General features: G+C 54.5%; 1 protein-coding gene across 3 annotated transcripts in view; it reads right to left on the bottom strand.

The window, feature by feature from the left end:
• Window positions 1-16,283, bottom strand: part of ECE1 (endothelin converting enzyme 1) — a 123,241-nt gene that overhangs the window by 52,694 nt on the left and 54,264 nt on the right. The window contains exons 1-3 of one of the 3 annotated variants that reach the window (XM_043444713.1): window positions 12,841-12,965; window positions 10,643-10,729; window positions 1,899-2,040 (exon numbers count right to left, since the gene is read on the bottom strand). In XM_043444713.1, coding sequence (XP_043300648.1) covers window positions 1,899-2,040; window positions 10,643-10,729; window positions 12,841-12,852 — 241 coding nt within the window. In that variant the 5' untranslated portion in view covers window positions 12,853-12,965. Of the gene's footprint in view, window positions 1-1,898; window positions 2,041-10,642; window positions 10,730-10,960; window positions 11,113-12,840; window positions 12,966-16,283 lie in introns of those variants that run through there. The other 2 variants (XM_043444712.1, XM_043444714.1) reach the window with 2 other exon arrangements.

Genomic DNA, 16,283 nt, shown 5'->3' on the forward strand with positions numbered 1-16,283 from the left:
AAGCTGGCTTAAAGCTCAACATTCAGAAAATTAAGATCATGGCATCTGGTCCCATCACTTCATAACAAATAGATGGGGAAACAGTGGAAACAGTGGCTGACATTATTTTTTGGGGTTCCAAAATCACTGCAGATGGTGACTGCAACCATGAAATTAAAAGACGCTTACTCCTTGGAAGGAAAGTTATGACCGACCTAGACAGCATATTAAAAAGCAGAGACATTACTTTGTCAACAAAGGTTCATCTAGTCAAGGCTATGGTTTTTCCAGTGGTCATATATGGATGTGAGAGTTGGATGGTGAAGAAAGCTGAGCACCGAAGAATTGATGGTTTTGAACTGTGGTGTTGGAGAAGACTCTTGAGAGTCCCTTGGACTGCAAGGAGATCCAACCAGTCCATCCTAAAGGAGATCAGTCCTTAGTGTTCACTGGAAGGACTGATGCTGAAGCTGAAACTCCAATCCTTTGGCCACCTGATGTGAAGAGCTGACTCATCTGAAAAGACCCTGATGCAGGGAAAGATTGAGGGCAGGAGGAGAAGGGGACGACAGAGGATGAGATGGTTGGATGGCATCACCGACTCAATGGACATGGGTTTGGGTAAACTCCGGGAGTTGGGGATGAATAGGGAGGCCTGGCGTGCTGCGGTTCACAAAGTCACAAAGAGTCGGACACGACTGAGCGACTGAACTGAACTGACAGATCCTATGAAGGTTCACAATCTCTCTGATGGGATGAGCCCCAGGTGACAAAGTCGATGGGGTTAAATTCCTGGTGAAGCCCCAGAGGCTGCTCATCCAGGTGGCTTCTTGCCATCAGAGAGCTGGATACAAGGGCACAGAGGAGAAAAGAGATCCTGGAATTATCTGGACTCCCATCCCTATTAGCTTGGATCTGCCCTTTCCTGGTCCATAAGAGCTTACGGAGCATGGATTCTGCGAGAGGCAGTTGCTACATACACTCAACCAGACACAGAGAACCAGCCTCAGACCCCTGACAGCAGGATCCAACTGGGGTCTGATCATATTACTATACAAGGTAGGACAGAGAAATGAGATGACAGAGGTATGCAAAGGTCCCCTGGCTCAGAGAAGAGCAGCTTTCCTGGGGGTGGTAACACACACTGGGGTGTACCATCAATCACACAGAAGACAGAGCCCGAGCTCTGGGGCCCGCCAGCCCATGGCTGAATCCCTCCTGCACTAGGCACATGACCTTGGGCAAGCCGTTTAGTTTCACTGCCTCAGTTTCCTTTGCAGAAAACGGGGCCAGAAGCAACCACACCTCACACAGTGGCAGCGAGGAGGAAACGAGATTACATCTGTAAAGGTATTCGGTACATGGAAAGTATTCAGCAAGCGGAAGCCATTACTGCTGCTTTGTTGGAACTGTTGATGGGCGACAGGGTCAGCCCACATGTCTAACCAGCCCACATCCTAACTATAAGAGTACCTGGAACTGAAGCCAGAGAAGGTCTACCGGGCATCAGGTATGTGCCCGGTAGATAATCTGAGGATTATCCCGAATCCTCAGAGGTCAAAGTGGGGTCTGATCATATTGCTACACAGGTTTGGACAGAGAAACATGGGCTAGTTGTGGGAGGAATTCAAACTGACCACCAGTGTCTCCATTGAAAGCAGAAAACACACAAGCTCTGAGAGATTGAGTGACCTGTCCAAAGTCACAAGGATAACAAGTTGCCAGGCCAGGATTCACACTCACCTCCTCCTGACACCCAAACCTGACTGCCCACCTCCCAGGCCTTGGTCTGCAGCAGCCCCCCCAGCCCCCCAGCCCCAGCTCCCCCTGAGCCTCGGAGGCCAGCCGCTGACACACGCGGCCATGGCCCGGGGCGGCAGTGAGCGGAGCCCAGACCCATCCCAGAGAGAGGCACCTACTTGTCCGGTACTGGATGCCCAGCACTCCCAGACAGGCCACCACTGCCACCGCCAGAAGCGCCACCAGCACCACCAGCCGCTTCTCCACCGGGGTCCTGGCGGCCCAGCATCTCTGGCCGTTCCGGGGGCCTCGGAAGTTCACCTGCAGGGCGGGAGGCAGGCGGAACAGGGAGGACGTGAGCCCGGGGCCCTCGCTGCCCAGGAGGAGGGGGCTGCGCAGCAGGTCCTGGCCCCGGGGAGACATCAGGGCCGCCCTCCCGTCTGAGGGGTGGTCTGGTTCCCACGGAACCCGTCCTAATCCGGGAGAGGAGCGGCCACGCTGCTCAGCAGCTCGCAGCCAAGCAGCTCAGGCCAGCCGCGCCTGTGTTTTCTGTGTCACCCGATCCGGGTTTAGGAGGGGAAAAAAAAAAGATTGGGTTTTTCCCTGTTTCTCCAGTAAGGAGTTCAAAAAAGAACAGGATGTTTGCACGCGCAGGCATCCAGGGCGCATCCGGCTGGGCTCTGAGGGGGACACAACCCCCAGCCTGACGACCGCAGCGCAGACGGGGGCACGGGCAGCTTGGGCCGCTGACGCCGGCTCGGCCCCGCGTGGACTGCGCACCCGGTTTCTTTTTACAAATAAGGAAACCGCAACCCGGAGCGGTGAGCCCCTTGCCTCTGCTCACACGGCTAGATGGGTCGAGCTCGGATCTGGGTCCAAAGGTATGGATCCCAGAGCCCACCCATGGGTCAGAGCATCGAGTCCTGGGAGACGTCAGAGGGGATGCAAAGGGGAAACGGCTCCATCTCAGCAGGTTCTCAGAGGGAGGAAAAAACGTTCTCGGCCTAACTCACAGTCAGCTAAACAGGAAAGGAGGCACAATGAGAGGAAGGGGAGGGTGTGACAGGGCCTTCCAAGCTGAGGAGGGACCCACCAGCCTACAGTGCTCAGAGCCCAGGGCCCGGCCTTCACACCCGAAGCCCGCTGGGGGCTCCCCTCTGTTCCACGAGGTGCTTCCCGCCGAAGCCGGGGCCGCGGGACAGGAAGGGAACCCTGAAGGTGGGGTTCAGTTCAGTGACATTGTGGCCACGTGTCAACAGTCGAGCACCAACTCAGGGCCACTTGCTTTCAGCTCTCACCACCCAGCAGAGAGACAGATACAGAAACAGATTGGGCTGGGCAGGGGTTCAGTCAGGGAAGGCTTCCTGGAGGTGGGGGCCCCCTGGGCTGGGTCTTAAAAGAATAAGTAGCAGCTGACCAGGTGAAAGGGGAGGGGAAGGGAGAAGGAGAGGGGCAAGGCCTGGATGCTCAGGGGTGCTATAAACTGGGTTACAGGTGGGGGACTTCTTGCCAGGGCTGGAGCAATGGGATTAGATTCACCCTTTGGAAAAGTCAAGGTGGAAGGAGAAGCAAGGCTCAAGGGGAACAGGCATGGAGGCAGGGAGGCCCACAGCCTGCCAGGGGAGATGGGGAGACCCAGCCTCTGACCTGAGAGTGGCCCCCAACTGCTGAGAGGACGGCTGCCCCTGGGGGCCACGGCACAGCCTTCAGGGAGTCTGACACCGACGCCTGGGGACCCCGAGGCCAGTCACCTAAGCGAAGGGCATCGAGCAGCCTCATGGTCATCGCTGGGTATTTTCTGAACAGGAAATGACTAGGGACTGCTGCACTGGTGAAAGGGGAAGACGAGGACTCCTTGTGGGGATGCAAAAAAAGATGATGGATCCTAAAACCGAGAAAAGGAACTTGAGGCTTGGTGAGAATTCAGTGGAGGTCCAGGAGGCTGGGACATGAAAGCAGGTACAGGGAGGGACACTGCCTCCCGAAAGCCCTGAAGTGTGAGTCGCTCAGTCGTGTCTGACTCTTTACAACCCCGTGAACTGTGGCCCGCCAGGCTCCTCTGTCCATGGGATTCTCCAGGAAAGATACTGGAGTGGGTTGCCATTTCCTTCTCCAGGGGATCTTCCGAACCTAGGGATCAAAACCGGGTCTCTTAAATTGCAGGAAGATTCTTTACCACCTGATCTACCAGGGAGCTCCCCTGAAGAACCTTTTTAAAATGGTGAGACATGAAGATTCTGACCACGCTCCTGGTGCAGACATAGCTTGGGACGATGCTGACACGCTCACAGCCTCGATGTCTATGAAGCACGTTCTCAGAGGTAGCGATTCCTTCACCCAGTTCACTGGAGGCACTGGGGTCCAGAGGGGCCCCCAAAGGGTCTGAAGCAGAAGCTGTCTTGTCTGGGGATGTTGACATTTGTTCTCACTCTTTCTGGGTCATGGAACTGAGCTCCCCTTCTGTCTCCCCCGCTGGGCCTCTCAGTGACCCCATTATCAAGGCTCAGCTCAAGGGGAGAGGGGTGGAAAGCTAAGCGATGGCTAACCTTGGTTGAAGAGGCACCAGAGCCCTGGGAAGCCAGGGAGCACAGCTGTCGGGGCTGGAGAAGCAGGAAACCGTCTTTTTTTTTGGCTGCACAGCTCAGCATGTGGAATCCTAGCTCCCTGACCAGAGACTGGTCCTGTACCCCCCGTTTTGGGAAGGTTGAGTCTTAATCACTGGACCACCAGGAGAGTCTAGGAAACTCTTTTTTTAAAAAATATTTTTTAACTGAAGGATAACTACTTTACAGAATTTTGTTGTTTTCTGCCAAAGGGAGGGGACATATGGATACCTATGGCTGATTCATGTTGACATTTGGCAGGAAACTCACTCTTAGGTAGACAGAGCAAGGTGCAGGGGAATCTGAGGAAGTGAAGGGAGAGAAAGAAGAAATAGAAGGAAGAGGATGAAAGGACAAAGGGAAGGAGGGCAAAAGCAGCAATCACGGCAGCTGATGTTTGAGGGCTTTCTGGGTGCCCGTGTTAATTCTATTCTGTTGCTGGATGATGCTATTCCATCTTCCCAGCACCCCCACGAGTAGGCGTGAGTATTAGCTCCAGAAGAAACACAGGAAGCAGGGGGCAGAGAGGGTGATAAGAAAACCCACATCTCCCCCGAGCCCACAGCCATCAGCCCCGTGGCTGCGCTGCCCACCAGGAGCCCCAAGCCTCGCCTCGCCTCACTGTTTAACATCAAACAGACAGATGGCGTTCACTGCAAAACGCAAACAGAATTAAGTCAAAATTAAATTAAACATTCATAATTCCAGGGAGAAAGGGCACATGGAATTTGAAGGCAGAGTTTTTAACCTTTGTATGGTTCTTTGCTGGATTTAACGACCAGGCAGAGGGGTCTCTTGGCTTCTGGACAAGCCTTGCCTCTGAGGGCCGAAGTCCAGATACAGTCTCCCACGGCAGGAGAAGTCACCAGCAGACTGTGCCGGGGTCAAGAGGCCGCTCCAGGAGAGGCTGTCCAATTCCCGGGTGCCGTGCCCGGGGCTGGGGCTGGGGCTGGGGCTGTTCGGCTCAGTGAGTCCCTTCCCCGCCCTGCCTCCTTCAGAGCCCGCCTTTGGGAAATGACAGCATGTGGATTGTGAGAGAGGGGTCTGCAGCAACGTGGAGGGTCGGAGGGTTAGTGACAGGCAGCCCACTTGGTCTCGAGAGAGGTAACTGGGCGCAGCATCAGCCAAGGAGCATCCTGGAAGATGGGGTCACAATCATCGTGAATGCTCAGCTCGCTGGCCGGCTTAGCATCCTAGTGATTGGTCCTGGGAGGCAGACAGAGCATGAGATAGAAAGGAAAGGATGCCTGAAAAGAAAGGTAGAGAGGAAGACCAAGCAGGAAACAGAGGTGGAGAAAGAGAGAGAGGAACAGTTGAGCCATCCAGCCCAGGAGTTCCCAGGGTTGCCACAGCCAAGGGAACAAAGCCCTGCTGAGGGATAAATATTCGGTTACAGAAGTGAGCGCCTGGCTCAGTGAGGCTCCCAGCAAGAACGGGTTCTACGGGCGAGGACGGGCCACCACACCTGGGGCCCAGGAGACAAGCCGGCAGCAGAAGGGGTGGGGAGCCTGGCTTTCGGAGGAAGCAGTGGGTCCGCAGGGAAGGCAGTTGTTTCCTGAAACACCGCCTGGTCCGCCAGCAACCTGAGCTGAGCGGAGCGGCCAACAGGAGTCAGTCTGGCCAAAGGGTTGGCAGGGAGCCCACCCTCTGCAGCCCAGAGGCCAGACCACCCCGGGGAGGGCTGGCAGGGAGACGGGGCCGCCTGCCTCCGAGTCAGCCCCTCAGAACAGACAGACTGTGACAGCCTGGCGCTGCGTGATATCCTGTGTTAGGCTGGGGAAGTTTCTTCCAAGACAGTTTCTACATGGCGAGCTTCTGGCTAAGGCCACTGGGGCCAGGCCAGGCTGAAACTATGAAGCCCTCCTGTCCTCTCCACTTCCTCCCGGAGCCCTACCAGCCCCTCAGCCCCACTGCCTGACTCTCCCAATGACCGAGAGCAACTTGAATCAGTACCTGCTGGGGAGGGAGGGGACTCCTTGCATCTCAACAGGAATCCAAGTCTAACATTTAGAAGATGTACCTTCCAGCTGTCAATGGCATAGGAGAAAGGGCATGAACCTGAGAAGTCAAAGGTCAACCCTGGCTTTATCAAGATCGCGAGTGTGTCCCTGGGCAGCCTCTGGACCTCAGTCACCTATTTATATATATATATATATTTTATGCAGACTGGGGGATCTTAGTTCCCCATGCAGGGGTCGAACTTGTGCCCCCTGAATCCCTGCATTGAAACTGTGGAATCTTAACTGCTGGACCACCAGCAAAGTCCCAGTCACCTATTTTTAAAATGCGGAAGCTAGATGAGGTGTAAGGTCTGACCAGTTCGGGTCCTAAAGCAACCCTAAGGTCAAGAGTAAAAAGATCAAACAGGCAGATGGAGTTGAAAGAGTCTGCTGGAAAGCAGAGAGATCTTTTTAAAGTACTTAATGGGACTGTCTCTGCAATTGCTGACAAAAGACAGCTCTGTGCATGAAGGAAAGGGGTGTGGGGGGGATTAGAGAAAACCACCACTAAGAATTAAGTATCTTGGCTTTCCTTTTTCTTGAAAAATAAATTTGATTTTTAGGGGTAACTGGATGAGCTTCAAAGGTTTTGGTAAATAGTTGTGGCCTTCTGTGGGAGGTTTCCCTGGTGGCTCAGTGGTAAAGAATCTGCCTGCAGGGCAGCAGACCTGGGTTCGATCCCAGGGTTGGGAAGATCCCCTGGAGGAGGGCACGGCAACCCACTCAGTACTCTTGAGAATTCCCTGGAGAGAAGCCTGGTGAGCTACAGCCCACGGGGTCGCACAGGGCTGGACACGACTGAAGTGGCCAAGCTGCAGCAGCAGTGGCCTTCTGCTCCCCCAGTTTAGGCTCAGTTGTGTCCGACTCTTTGCGACCCCGTGGGCTGTAGCCCTCTAGACTCCTCTGTCCATGGGATTCTCCAGGCAAGAGTGGGTAGCCATTTCGTACTCCAGAGGATCTTCCCCACCCGGGGATCAAACCTGTTTCCTGTGTTTCCTCATTGGAAGGAGGATTCTTTACCACCCGGGAAGCCCCAGCTGCAGGTATGACTTTAGTTATTTCCCTCTGAGCCACTGAAATGGCGTGGCATGTACCGGGAGGGACAGAGACCAGGCAGCCAGTCTGAGCCGAACAGAGGCAAAGCTATTACGTTTAGGGCATCCTGAGATATCACGCCAGGTGAGTTTTTATAATGATCCCAAAACCAAATACATTTTCTGTGCATTACACTACGTGCTTTCACTTGGATTGTCTCATTTCAATCTCTGCAACAGCTCTGAGAAGTGGATTATTATCAATCCCATCTTGTAAAAAAAAAAAAAAAGCTGGTTAACTGAGTAGCTTCCAGGTCTCAGAGCCCATGAGAGGCAAAGTCGGGGCTCCATGTCAGAGCTGGGGCTTTAAACTCTGCACTCAGTCCACGCTGATGAATTTTAGTTGATGGCAATTAAGTTGTACCTCACATATGAGATCAAGGAAAAGAAAAATCCTTTCAGGTGAGGTACAAGTAGAAATTTGCTCCAGCTAAATAAAACACTTTGTCAGCATGTTCAGGCAAAAGGTGGCAAGTTTGGCTGAAAGATGCAAGTTGTCATTTACTAGTGTTGGTATTGACAACTCTGGAGTTTCAGGAACAACGGGCTTCAAAATCTTGAAAAATCAAGTAGCTGATTTTTATAGCTGCCTGTCAAGAGATGGAGATTTGGTGGGTGGTGGAGGGGGGTTGGATCCATTTTTAAAAGCCTAAAATTGAGGGAACAGTTGAGTTTCTAGCAATTACTCATAGAAAATTATTCAAAAGGTTAGAAGCTGGTCACCCACAGTGTTATAGATACTGGGTCTATTGTCCAATTGTAGCAGATTGAGTAAATGTATTTTTATATATTGGTACCATAAAGTATTACGATATTTAATGGCAGCATGTTTTGGAAGTGTTGTTTTATTTTTTTGGCTGTACTACAAGGCTTGCAGGGTGTTAGTTCCCAGGCCGGGGATCGAACCCCAGCCCTCAGCAGTGAAAGCATCAAGTCCTAACCACTAAGCCATCAAGAACTCCTTGGAAGTATTTTTAAAACTGAGGTACAGCTGATGTTTCCGAAGTTTCTAACAACACAAAAAAATGCTTATGAAGTGGCTCTAAATGAAAAAAGTAGGACAAAATGTTATGGATGTAGAGTGAGCTCAATTACATTAAAAAATACATACAAGCAAATGTGAAAAATGAGAAGTAGTTATTTCTGAGTGGTGGGGTGACTGTCTCTTCGTAAATGTTTTTTTATACTTGACTCTTTTTTTTCACAAATTAGTATGCAAAATTGTTATACTGGAAAAAACTTCCTGTGATTAAAGACATAAAACTCATAGAAAACTCTGTAAGATGAAATGAAAAGGTTCTCGACTCTTACAAGAACAATTGTTAGCTAGTCTGCTTTGGGGAAGTTGTGGAGGCTCAAGGAAAGCCAGGCTGGGTACCTACAGAAATGCCTCCAAATCCTTAGGGCAAGCATTTGGGCTTTTTCTGTAGTGAAAGTGGACGATACACCCCGTTGGGTGGCTTGGAGTCGGGGCATCAACACTACATTCCAACCACATGACCGCTCTGTGACCACAGGAATGTCCCTAACCTCTCTGAGACTCCGCTTTGACAAATGTGACACGGCCACAAGAGCCCTTACCTCACGATCACAAACAACAATCCTGGCAGGCCCCGAAACACGCACCACACTCATTTTCTCGTAACTCCCATTGTGCAGATGCAGGAAGAGAAGCTCAGATCGCCCAGGGTCACAGGTGGTGTCAGATTCGCACCTGGGCCCCCCCCACATCTCGGAGACCTGGGTGCCTCCCCTCTGCCAGGCGGCCTCAGGCCGACGAACGTGCTTTGTGGCCTGAGAAAGCCTATACCCATGCGGGCTGCCGTCATGATGATAACAACACAGCCATCACTCTGTTGTGAATTCCGAAATGCTTTTGTGCTGATATTTTTAGAACCTTCTGTGAAAATTGAGACTGAAAAAGACGGCTGATTAGATTCTGTTTTGATTCGGGAAGGCAAAAGCGCCTGCCACAGGAATCTAATTTCCTGCTGGATTTAGCCTCTTCAGAAGGGTCCACGGGGAAGCGGCTCTAGACAGACCCGGTTTGATTTCTTACTCCTGGATTTCTAGCTCCAGTGCACCTAAGGCAAGTTGTCTCCCCTTTCAGAGCCTCAGTTTCCTCGTCTGTGAGGGGGAGCAGTAAAGACAATAACTCACGGGCTGCTCCTGAAGGCTGAGTGGGACCATATAGGTTAGAGAGTCCTGTTGCAGTGTGCAGACCACTCCGAGTCGGGTTTGGACCTCCCCGGGGCCTATTGAACGAGTATCAATCAGTGCTGTTTCCCTTACTGGTATCATGATCCCAGCTTCTGAGAGGTGTGCCCGAGTAGGACTGGGCCTGGCAGCCTTAGTTTCCACACAACCTACGCTTTCCCTCTGGGGGCGGTTTGTGAATTGGTATCAGTTCCTGCAGCAGCCCCAAGACCCTCCTCTAGGCCTCCCCAGGTCGACCTGGCAGAAGTCCTCCTAGACTGAGTGGCTCACCGGGCCTTCTGCAAGCCGGTTCTTCAGGTGTCAGCTCACAGGGCCCCCCAGGCATCCTTTGGTATTTCCAAATTCCTCAGGTCCACCTGTTTCAGTTCACGCCCAACCGGGGTTGAGGTCCTGGTTTGGATGCCCCAGCTCATCCCTCCGGGGGGAAGAGCAGAAAGCAGCCACATTGAGCGGAGTTGGTGGGCGCATTTGAGCCCCAGGGGGGCAGCGTCTGATGGGGGAGGGCCTGGGCCTCCCGAGTACAGGCTGGAAGGGGCAGAGAGCCAGGGAGCAGAGGCTAGGCTCCCACACCAGGACGCAGGGTTTGGGGAAGAAGAGGAAGAACGTGGGGTAATGTCCGCCAGACAGGGTGACCAACCACGCCCCGTCTGCCCAGGACTGACAGGGTTCCGGGACATTCCATGCGACAACTTGGAAGGTTTTAGGCTCTGCCTAAAACTAGGCAAGTCTCAGCACTCAGGGACAGTTCTCTTCCGGTGAAGAGAGAACTGGACCAGCTCACCCCTCCAGGGTGCTGCTTCTGCTCGGCCACCTGGTCTGTAACCCAGCAGCAGGTGGTCGGGAGGGGTTGGGGACGCGTGGAAGGGGAGGGGAGGCCTGCTGGGGAGCCCAGAGCCTCAGGGGTACTGCTAACCCAGAAAAGGCTTTTTTTAAACCCACGGAGCCCAAGGCCTGGAGGGCTGGCACGGGCCCCCGACCCCCCGGTGGCTGGCAGGCTGGGGGCGCCTACCTGCAGGTGGTTGGGGTACACGTCGCCCTCGGAGAGTGCGTCCACCAGGTCCTCCTCGTCCAGCGTGGCCCGCTTGTAGGTCGACATCTGCAAAGTCAAGTGCAGCACCGACTCTCTTAGCGCCTCCATGGCTCCCACGCCCGAATGGGGAGAACAGGGAAGCGGCCACCCGCCGCCTGCGCTGCCGCCGCCGCGCCCCGCCCCGGCCGGGACACCGGGACCGGCCCACGGCCAGGCCCGCGCCGGGGGAGGCGGAGGGGTTCCCGCCTCCCTTCGCCACCCCCGCCCCTTCCCCGATTATGCAACCCCGCGCCTTACCCCCAGCGCCGACAGCGCCGCGGCCACCGGACGCGGCGGCCACAGGCTCCGCATGGTGCACCCCGCGACGCCCGCTCCCCGCCGCCGCGCGCCCGCGGCTCTGGCCCGGGAGGGCCGGCCGTGGGGCTGGGCCCGGCCTCGCACCACCTTCGAGGGCGGAGCCTGGTCCGCGCGGCTCCGGCTCCCTCCCCGGCCGCGCCGGGAGACCGCCCCCCAGAGTCCCCAGGGAGACGAAGCATTCTCACCCTTCCCAGAGGTCGGGGAGTGGGGTGGGGGTCGGGGAGAGGCCCCTCCCGCTTGCAGGCAGGAAGGGGCTCGCGGCCACCCTTCCTTCTAAGAAACATGAAGTCCCCCATCTATCAGCCGTGGTGGCAGATGCCAAAAGCCAGGTATTAGGAAAGGGCCCCTAGTTTGGCCACAAAGGTCAAGAGAGAAGTTTTTCTCGCCATTGTCCTTTAGCTGCGCCAAGAGCGGCCTCTCCCATGGGAGCGAGAAGGATTGGGGGAAAACACACACACACAGGGGGAATAAAAAAGGCATGTGCCCCCCCCCCCCATTTCCCCCTTCCTTTTTAGTTCAGGGGTCTTTAAGCCAGAGTTCACGATGATCTCAGAAAATTCCAGAGCACTCTCCTGACTTAGAATGAAAAATGTTCTGTACGTGCTGGAGGGAAGCCCATGCTTGGCTCCAGGCTCCAAGGTGTGATTTTACCCTCAAAACAGGAACGGCTCTGGGGCCAGCTGACAGCCAAGAAGAGGCCCATTCCCTCCACCTTCCCTCAGAGGTGGGCACCGGGCGCTCTCCCTGCCCTTCAAGGCCCCAGAAAAGCCTACTCAGCAGTTTCCCAAAGGACCCTCCATGTCCGTGAGACCTGGAACCCCCCTGCATTTATACATTTTTCTCAGCTTTCCAAAGCACGCTCCTGTTCCCTCCCATAGTTGACTTCACAGATGCATGAAGGAACAGGTACAGAAGGCTGAGTGACACCTGGGGTGATGGTCACGGTGACAGATCCCAAGGTCTCCTGGCTTCACCTCCTGCCTTCTTACAGCCTGCTCTGCAGCCAGAGCCCAGCCTTCAAGAGGAAACTCAGATCCTGTTACCCTTGCTCCCAATTCTGCGGGGACAGTCCCCTTACCAGTCCTCCATGGCCCCTGCCCACCCTGCCCCCTGTCCCACCTCGCTGACTCAGGCCCCAACTTCTCCCGCCCTCCCTCTGTTCCTCAGATTCTCCTGCCCTCGAGATCTTTATAGCACTGTTCCCTCTGTGTGGAACATGTCTCTGCGCCCCCCATGCAGATTTCTGTTGCAGATAGAGGTCAGCGTAAACGTCACACCCTCAAATGCCCCAGCCACCCGGAGCAGAACCCAAATTATCGATCATGGCAACCTGTTTTGCTGCAGTCTGTTACTTATTTTTGCTGGTTTTTAACGTCTGTCTCCTTTCCCCTCACCAAAATTGTGAGCTTTATCAGAGCTGGGACCTTGTCTGACACAGAATCCCCATCAGCTGCCATAGCATAGGCACTCCAAACACTGTTAAAATGAATGCAAGAACAAGTAAAGGAGAAGTGAAAATTACTCTGGGGAAGGGCCTTGAAGATGCATCTAATTTTGCAATACCCAAGGACAAGGGGAACATGTCTGAGGACCTTGGGGGAGGCAGGGTCCGTGGGAAGAATTTTAATTCTGGGGTCTTCTGCTCCACTCCCACTGGGGGGCAGGACTTCCCATTACTCACGGGAGAAACAAAAAGAGCCATCGGGCTGTTTTAATTTCACCCTGGGTTTTTTTTGGAAACCAGTTACTCTAAGTAACAGGTGTTAACTGCCCTAGGAAAAAGACCCTTGAAAAAGAAATTCAAGTCACCAAACACCTACCATGCCTGGCATGGCAGGCAGCTACTGTTTCCTGGGCGCTTAGAGGGACGAGGTATTTGTCGGTTCTTTTACACTCATCATCTCACTGAAGCCTCTCACTGTTCGCTGTTCGCGCTGAAGGAGGTATCATCAGTCTCTTTTACAGAACCTGAAACCGAGGTTTGGGGAAGTAACTGGCCCAGGTGCAGTGAAGCAATGGCTTCTTCTCCTCCTTCCATCTCAACTCAGAGATCAGTCCTTCTGGAAAGCTCTCCTGCCCAGCCTTCTCTGACCCCAGGCAGCCTCAGGCCCCCTGCACTGTGTCCTCGGCCTTCCCCCGCCCCTCCCCACATCCCGGGTTTCCTTCTACTGATGCACACAGCACCTTAACTAGGAGAACCTTGAAGGGAGGACTGGGTCCTGTGAGGCCCTACGCCCCCAAAGGCCTAGAGTGGGGCTGGAGCTTCCACCGGCATCTGAGCGAAAGTAAGAGGTGAGGGAGGAGGCTGGCAGCCCATCCCAGGGGCCGGGGCCGGCCTGTCCATGCAGGGATGACCAGGGAAGCTCACCTACCTCCGGAGTAGAAATCTGAGGAAAGCTGTTTATTATTTTTCAGCACACAAAAGATGAGGGGGCCTTCTCGAAATGCCGCCTACCCTGGGGCCGGGGAGTGAAACTGAAGCCACCTCGGACGTGGGAATGGCTTAGCCGTCTCCATCCGTGGGGAGCACCGTGGGCCCCAGTCAGCAGGTGGCATTCCAACAAGGGGTGTAGGGGGCGGCTGGGTGGGGGGAGCCCTGTCTCTTACCTGCCTGGTTCTGGGTGGGGCCCTCCGCTCACTGTCTTGTTGGATCCCCACACCCACCAAAGCCCTGGCCTCAGCAGGTATCACTTCCCTTTCACGGAAGATGTGGGAGGGGGCCAGGCACATCAACCAGCGCTGAGCTGCTGGGCCCCAGGCATCCGTATCCCTCCTGACCCCGGGAAGCCCAGTGCGGTGGGATCTCCACCTCCCACTTCCACTTGGCAGAGGAGACTGAGCATGGGGGAGGCGGCAGCACCCTACTCCCGCTCCCCCCCAGCCCTCCCGCTGGTCCCCTCCCTGGCTAGAGGGTCAGAGAACCGGGATGGGAGTCCTGGTTGCCTCAGCCCACCACACCGCCTGCAGAGAAGCCCAGGCGCTCAGCTCCTGCGCGGCAGAGCAGGACCTGGACCGTGGGGCCTCCTGGCCTCCTGCTCTTTGCAGAAGGGGAGCTGCTGCTCCAGACGGGGATGGCCTGGCCTTCGGGGGCAGTGAGTGGCAGGCCAGGTCATGAGGACACCCACAGCCAGGGAGCTTTAGGAAAGGGACGAACAACGGCAGCTTTCTGGGGAGATGCTACCCTGATCTGCACGCTCCTCTCCCGGCCCCGCTGAGCCGTGGATGAGAAGTGAGGGCCTGGAGTTCGTGAGAAGCGCTGGGTGGAGACCAGGAGCGGAGCAGTGGGAACCACGGTCCCCAGATCCATCACAGACACGGTGACGAAAGAGAGACAGATGGAGGCTGTGATGGTGCCCGGCTCTGGAAACCCCACCCTGTGGAAATCAAAGGCCTGGGCTGAAACAGAAACGAGAAGTGTTAGAAACGCTCATGTGTTTCTGATGATAGAAGCCTCTGGGCTCAGTGGCATCGGGGGTGATCCCACCAGGTCATCTTTCCTAATCATGTGAGTCACTGATGGCTTTTGTGTTGGTTTGCCCAAAGGAGGGGGATCTTCCAAGAAACTGAGAGCTCCTCAGAGGCAAAAAAAAAAACAACAAAGAGCAGCTGTGGGTGAAATTCGGAGGCTTGGGACTCCCTGACCACAGCCCGCAAGTCGTTTTCACATTCTGTTTCCAAGTCTCAGCTTCTCAGAGATGCTGCCCTATGTGGCCAGAGCTCCCATCAGTTCTTGCCTTTTATGCCAGTAACTAGTTGGGATCTGTTGAATCCTTACGTCAACGTGTGTTCAGTTGTGTCTGACTCTATGCAAGCCCACGGACTGTAGCCCTCCAGGCTCCTCTGTCCATGGATTTTTCCAGGCAAGAATACTGGAGTGGGGAGCCATTCCCTTCTCCAGGGGATCTTCCCGACCCAGGGATCGAACCTGTGTTTCCTGTGTCTCCTGCAGTTGGCTTCCCTGGTGGTTCAGAGGGTAAAGAATCTGCCTGCAATACGGGAGACCTGGGCTCAATCCCTGGGTTGGGAAGATCCTCTGGAGAAGGGAAAGGCTATCCACAACAGTATTCTGGCCTGGAGAATTCCACGGACAGAGGAGCCTGGCAGGCTATACAGTCCATCGGGTCACGAAGAGTCGGACATGACTGAGCGACTTTCACTTCACTTCCTGCATTGGTAGGTGGACTCTTTACTGCTGGCACCACCTGGGAAGCCCACCTAACACACACTTATACTTTATGTTGCTGCTGCTAAGTCGCTTCAGTCGTGTCCGACTCTGTGCGACCCCATAGACGGCAGCCCACTAGGCTCCTCTGTCCCTGGGGTTCTCCAGACAAGAACACTGGAGTGGGTTGCCATTTCCTTCTCTGTGTTTTATGTTAGTTAAATACTTACGTTTAACAAGGACAATAATAGAGTGAGGAAAAGCTCTAGTTCCAAGCTTCAGTTCAGAGCCTCACTACGCCATGTCCCAGCTGTGTGAGCCTGGACAAGTGACTTAGCCTCTCCACCTTGGCAGTCTCATCTGTAAAACGGGGATGATAACAATAACACCTCCCTCATAGGGCTGTCGTGACACTTAGTTAATATGAAGTGCTTAGGGACTTCCCTGGTCATCCAGTGGTTAAGAATCCGCCTGCCAATGCAGGGGACACGGTTCCGATCCCTGGTCAGGGAAGATTCCACATGCTGTGGAGCAACTAAGTCTGTGTACTACAACTACTGAAGCCTGCATTCCCTAGAGCCCACCGCCTCTATGAGAGAAGCCACTGCAATAAGGCCTGCGTACCGCAAAGAAGAGTGGCCCCTGCACGCTGCAACTAAAGAAAGCCCGTGCCTAGCAACAGAGACCCAGTGCAGCCCAAAATAGATATTTTAAAAACCTAAAACTTAAAAATAAAGTGCTTAGAACAGTGCTGGGCACCCGGCATATTCCCACCAAGTGTTCACTCTTACTATTTGTATCATCACGGGGCTCAGAAGCCTCCAATTGATCCCCACTGCCTAAAAACAAAATCCAAACTCCTCAGCTTGACATGCAAGGACTCCCCTGAACTGGCCCAAACCTGCTCCCCAGACTCACCCTCCACACACCTCGCAGGTGTACGGCCATCACCCTGACCCCTGAGCTATCCCTGTGGGTGCTGACCTCCCAAAAGGAGTTCGCTGAGTCCATAATGTCTGTCAGGCCCCAGGCTGCAAGCTGAGGGGATAGCACTTGCTCCCCACCCTTAAGGGACCTATGACTGATACCCTCTCTCCCAAG

This window comes from Cervus canadensis, chromosome 24 (genome assembly GCF_019320065.1).
Source record: "Cervus canadensis isolate Bull #8, Minnesota chromosome 24, ASM1932006v1, whole genome shotgun sequence".
Taxonomy (NCBI): domain Eukaryota; kingdom Metazoa; phylum Chordata; class Mammalia; order Artiodactyla; family Cervidae; genus Cervus; species Cervus canadensis.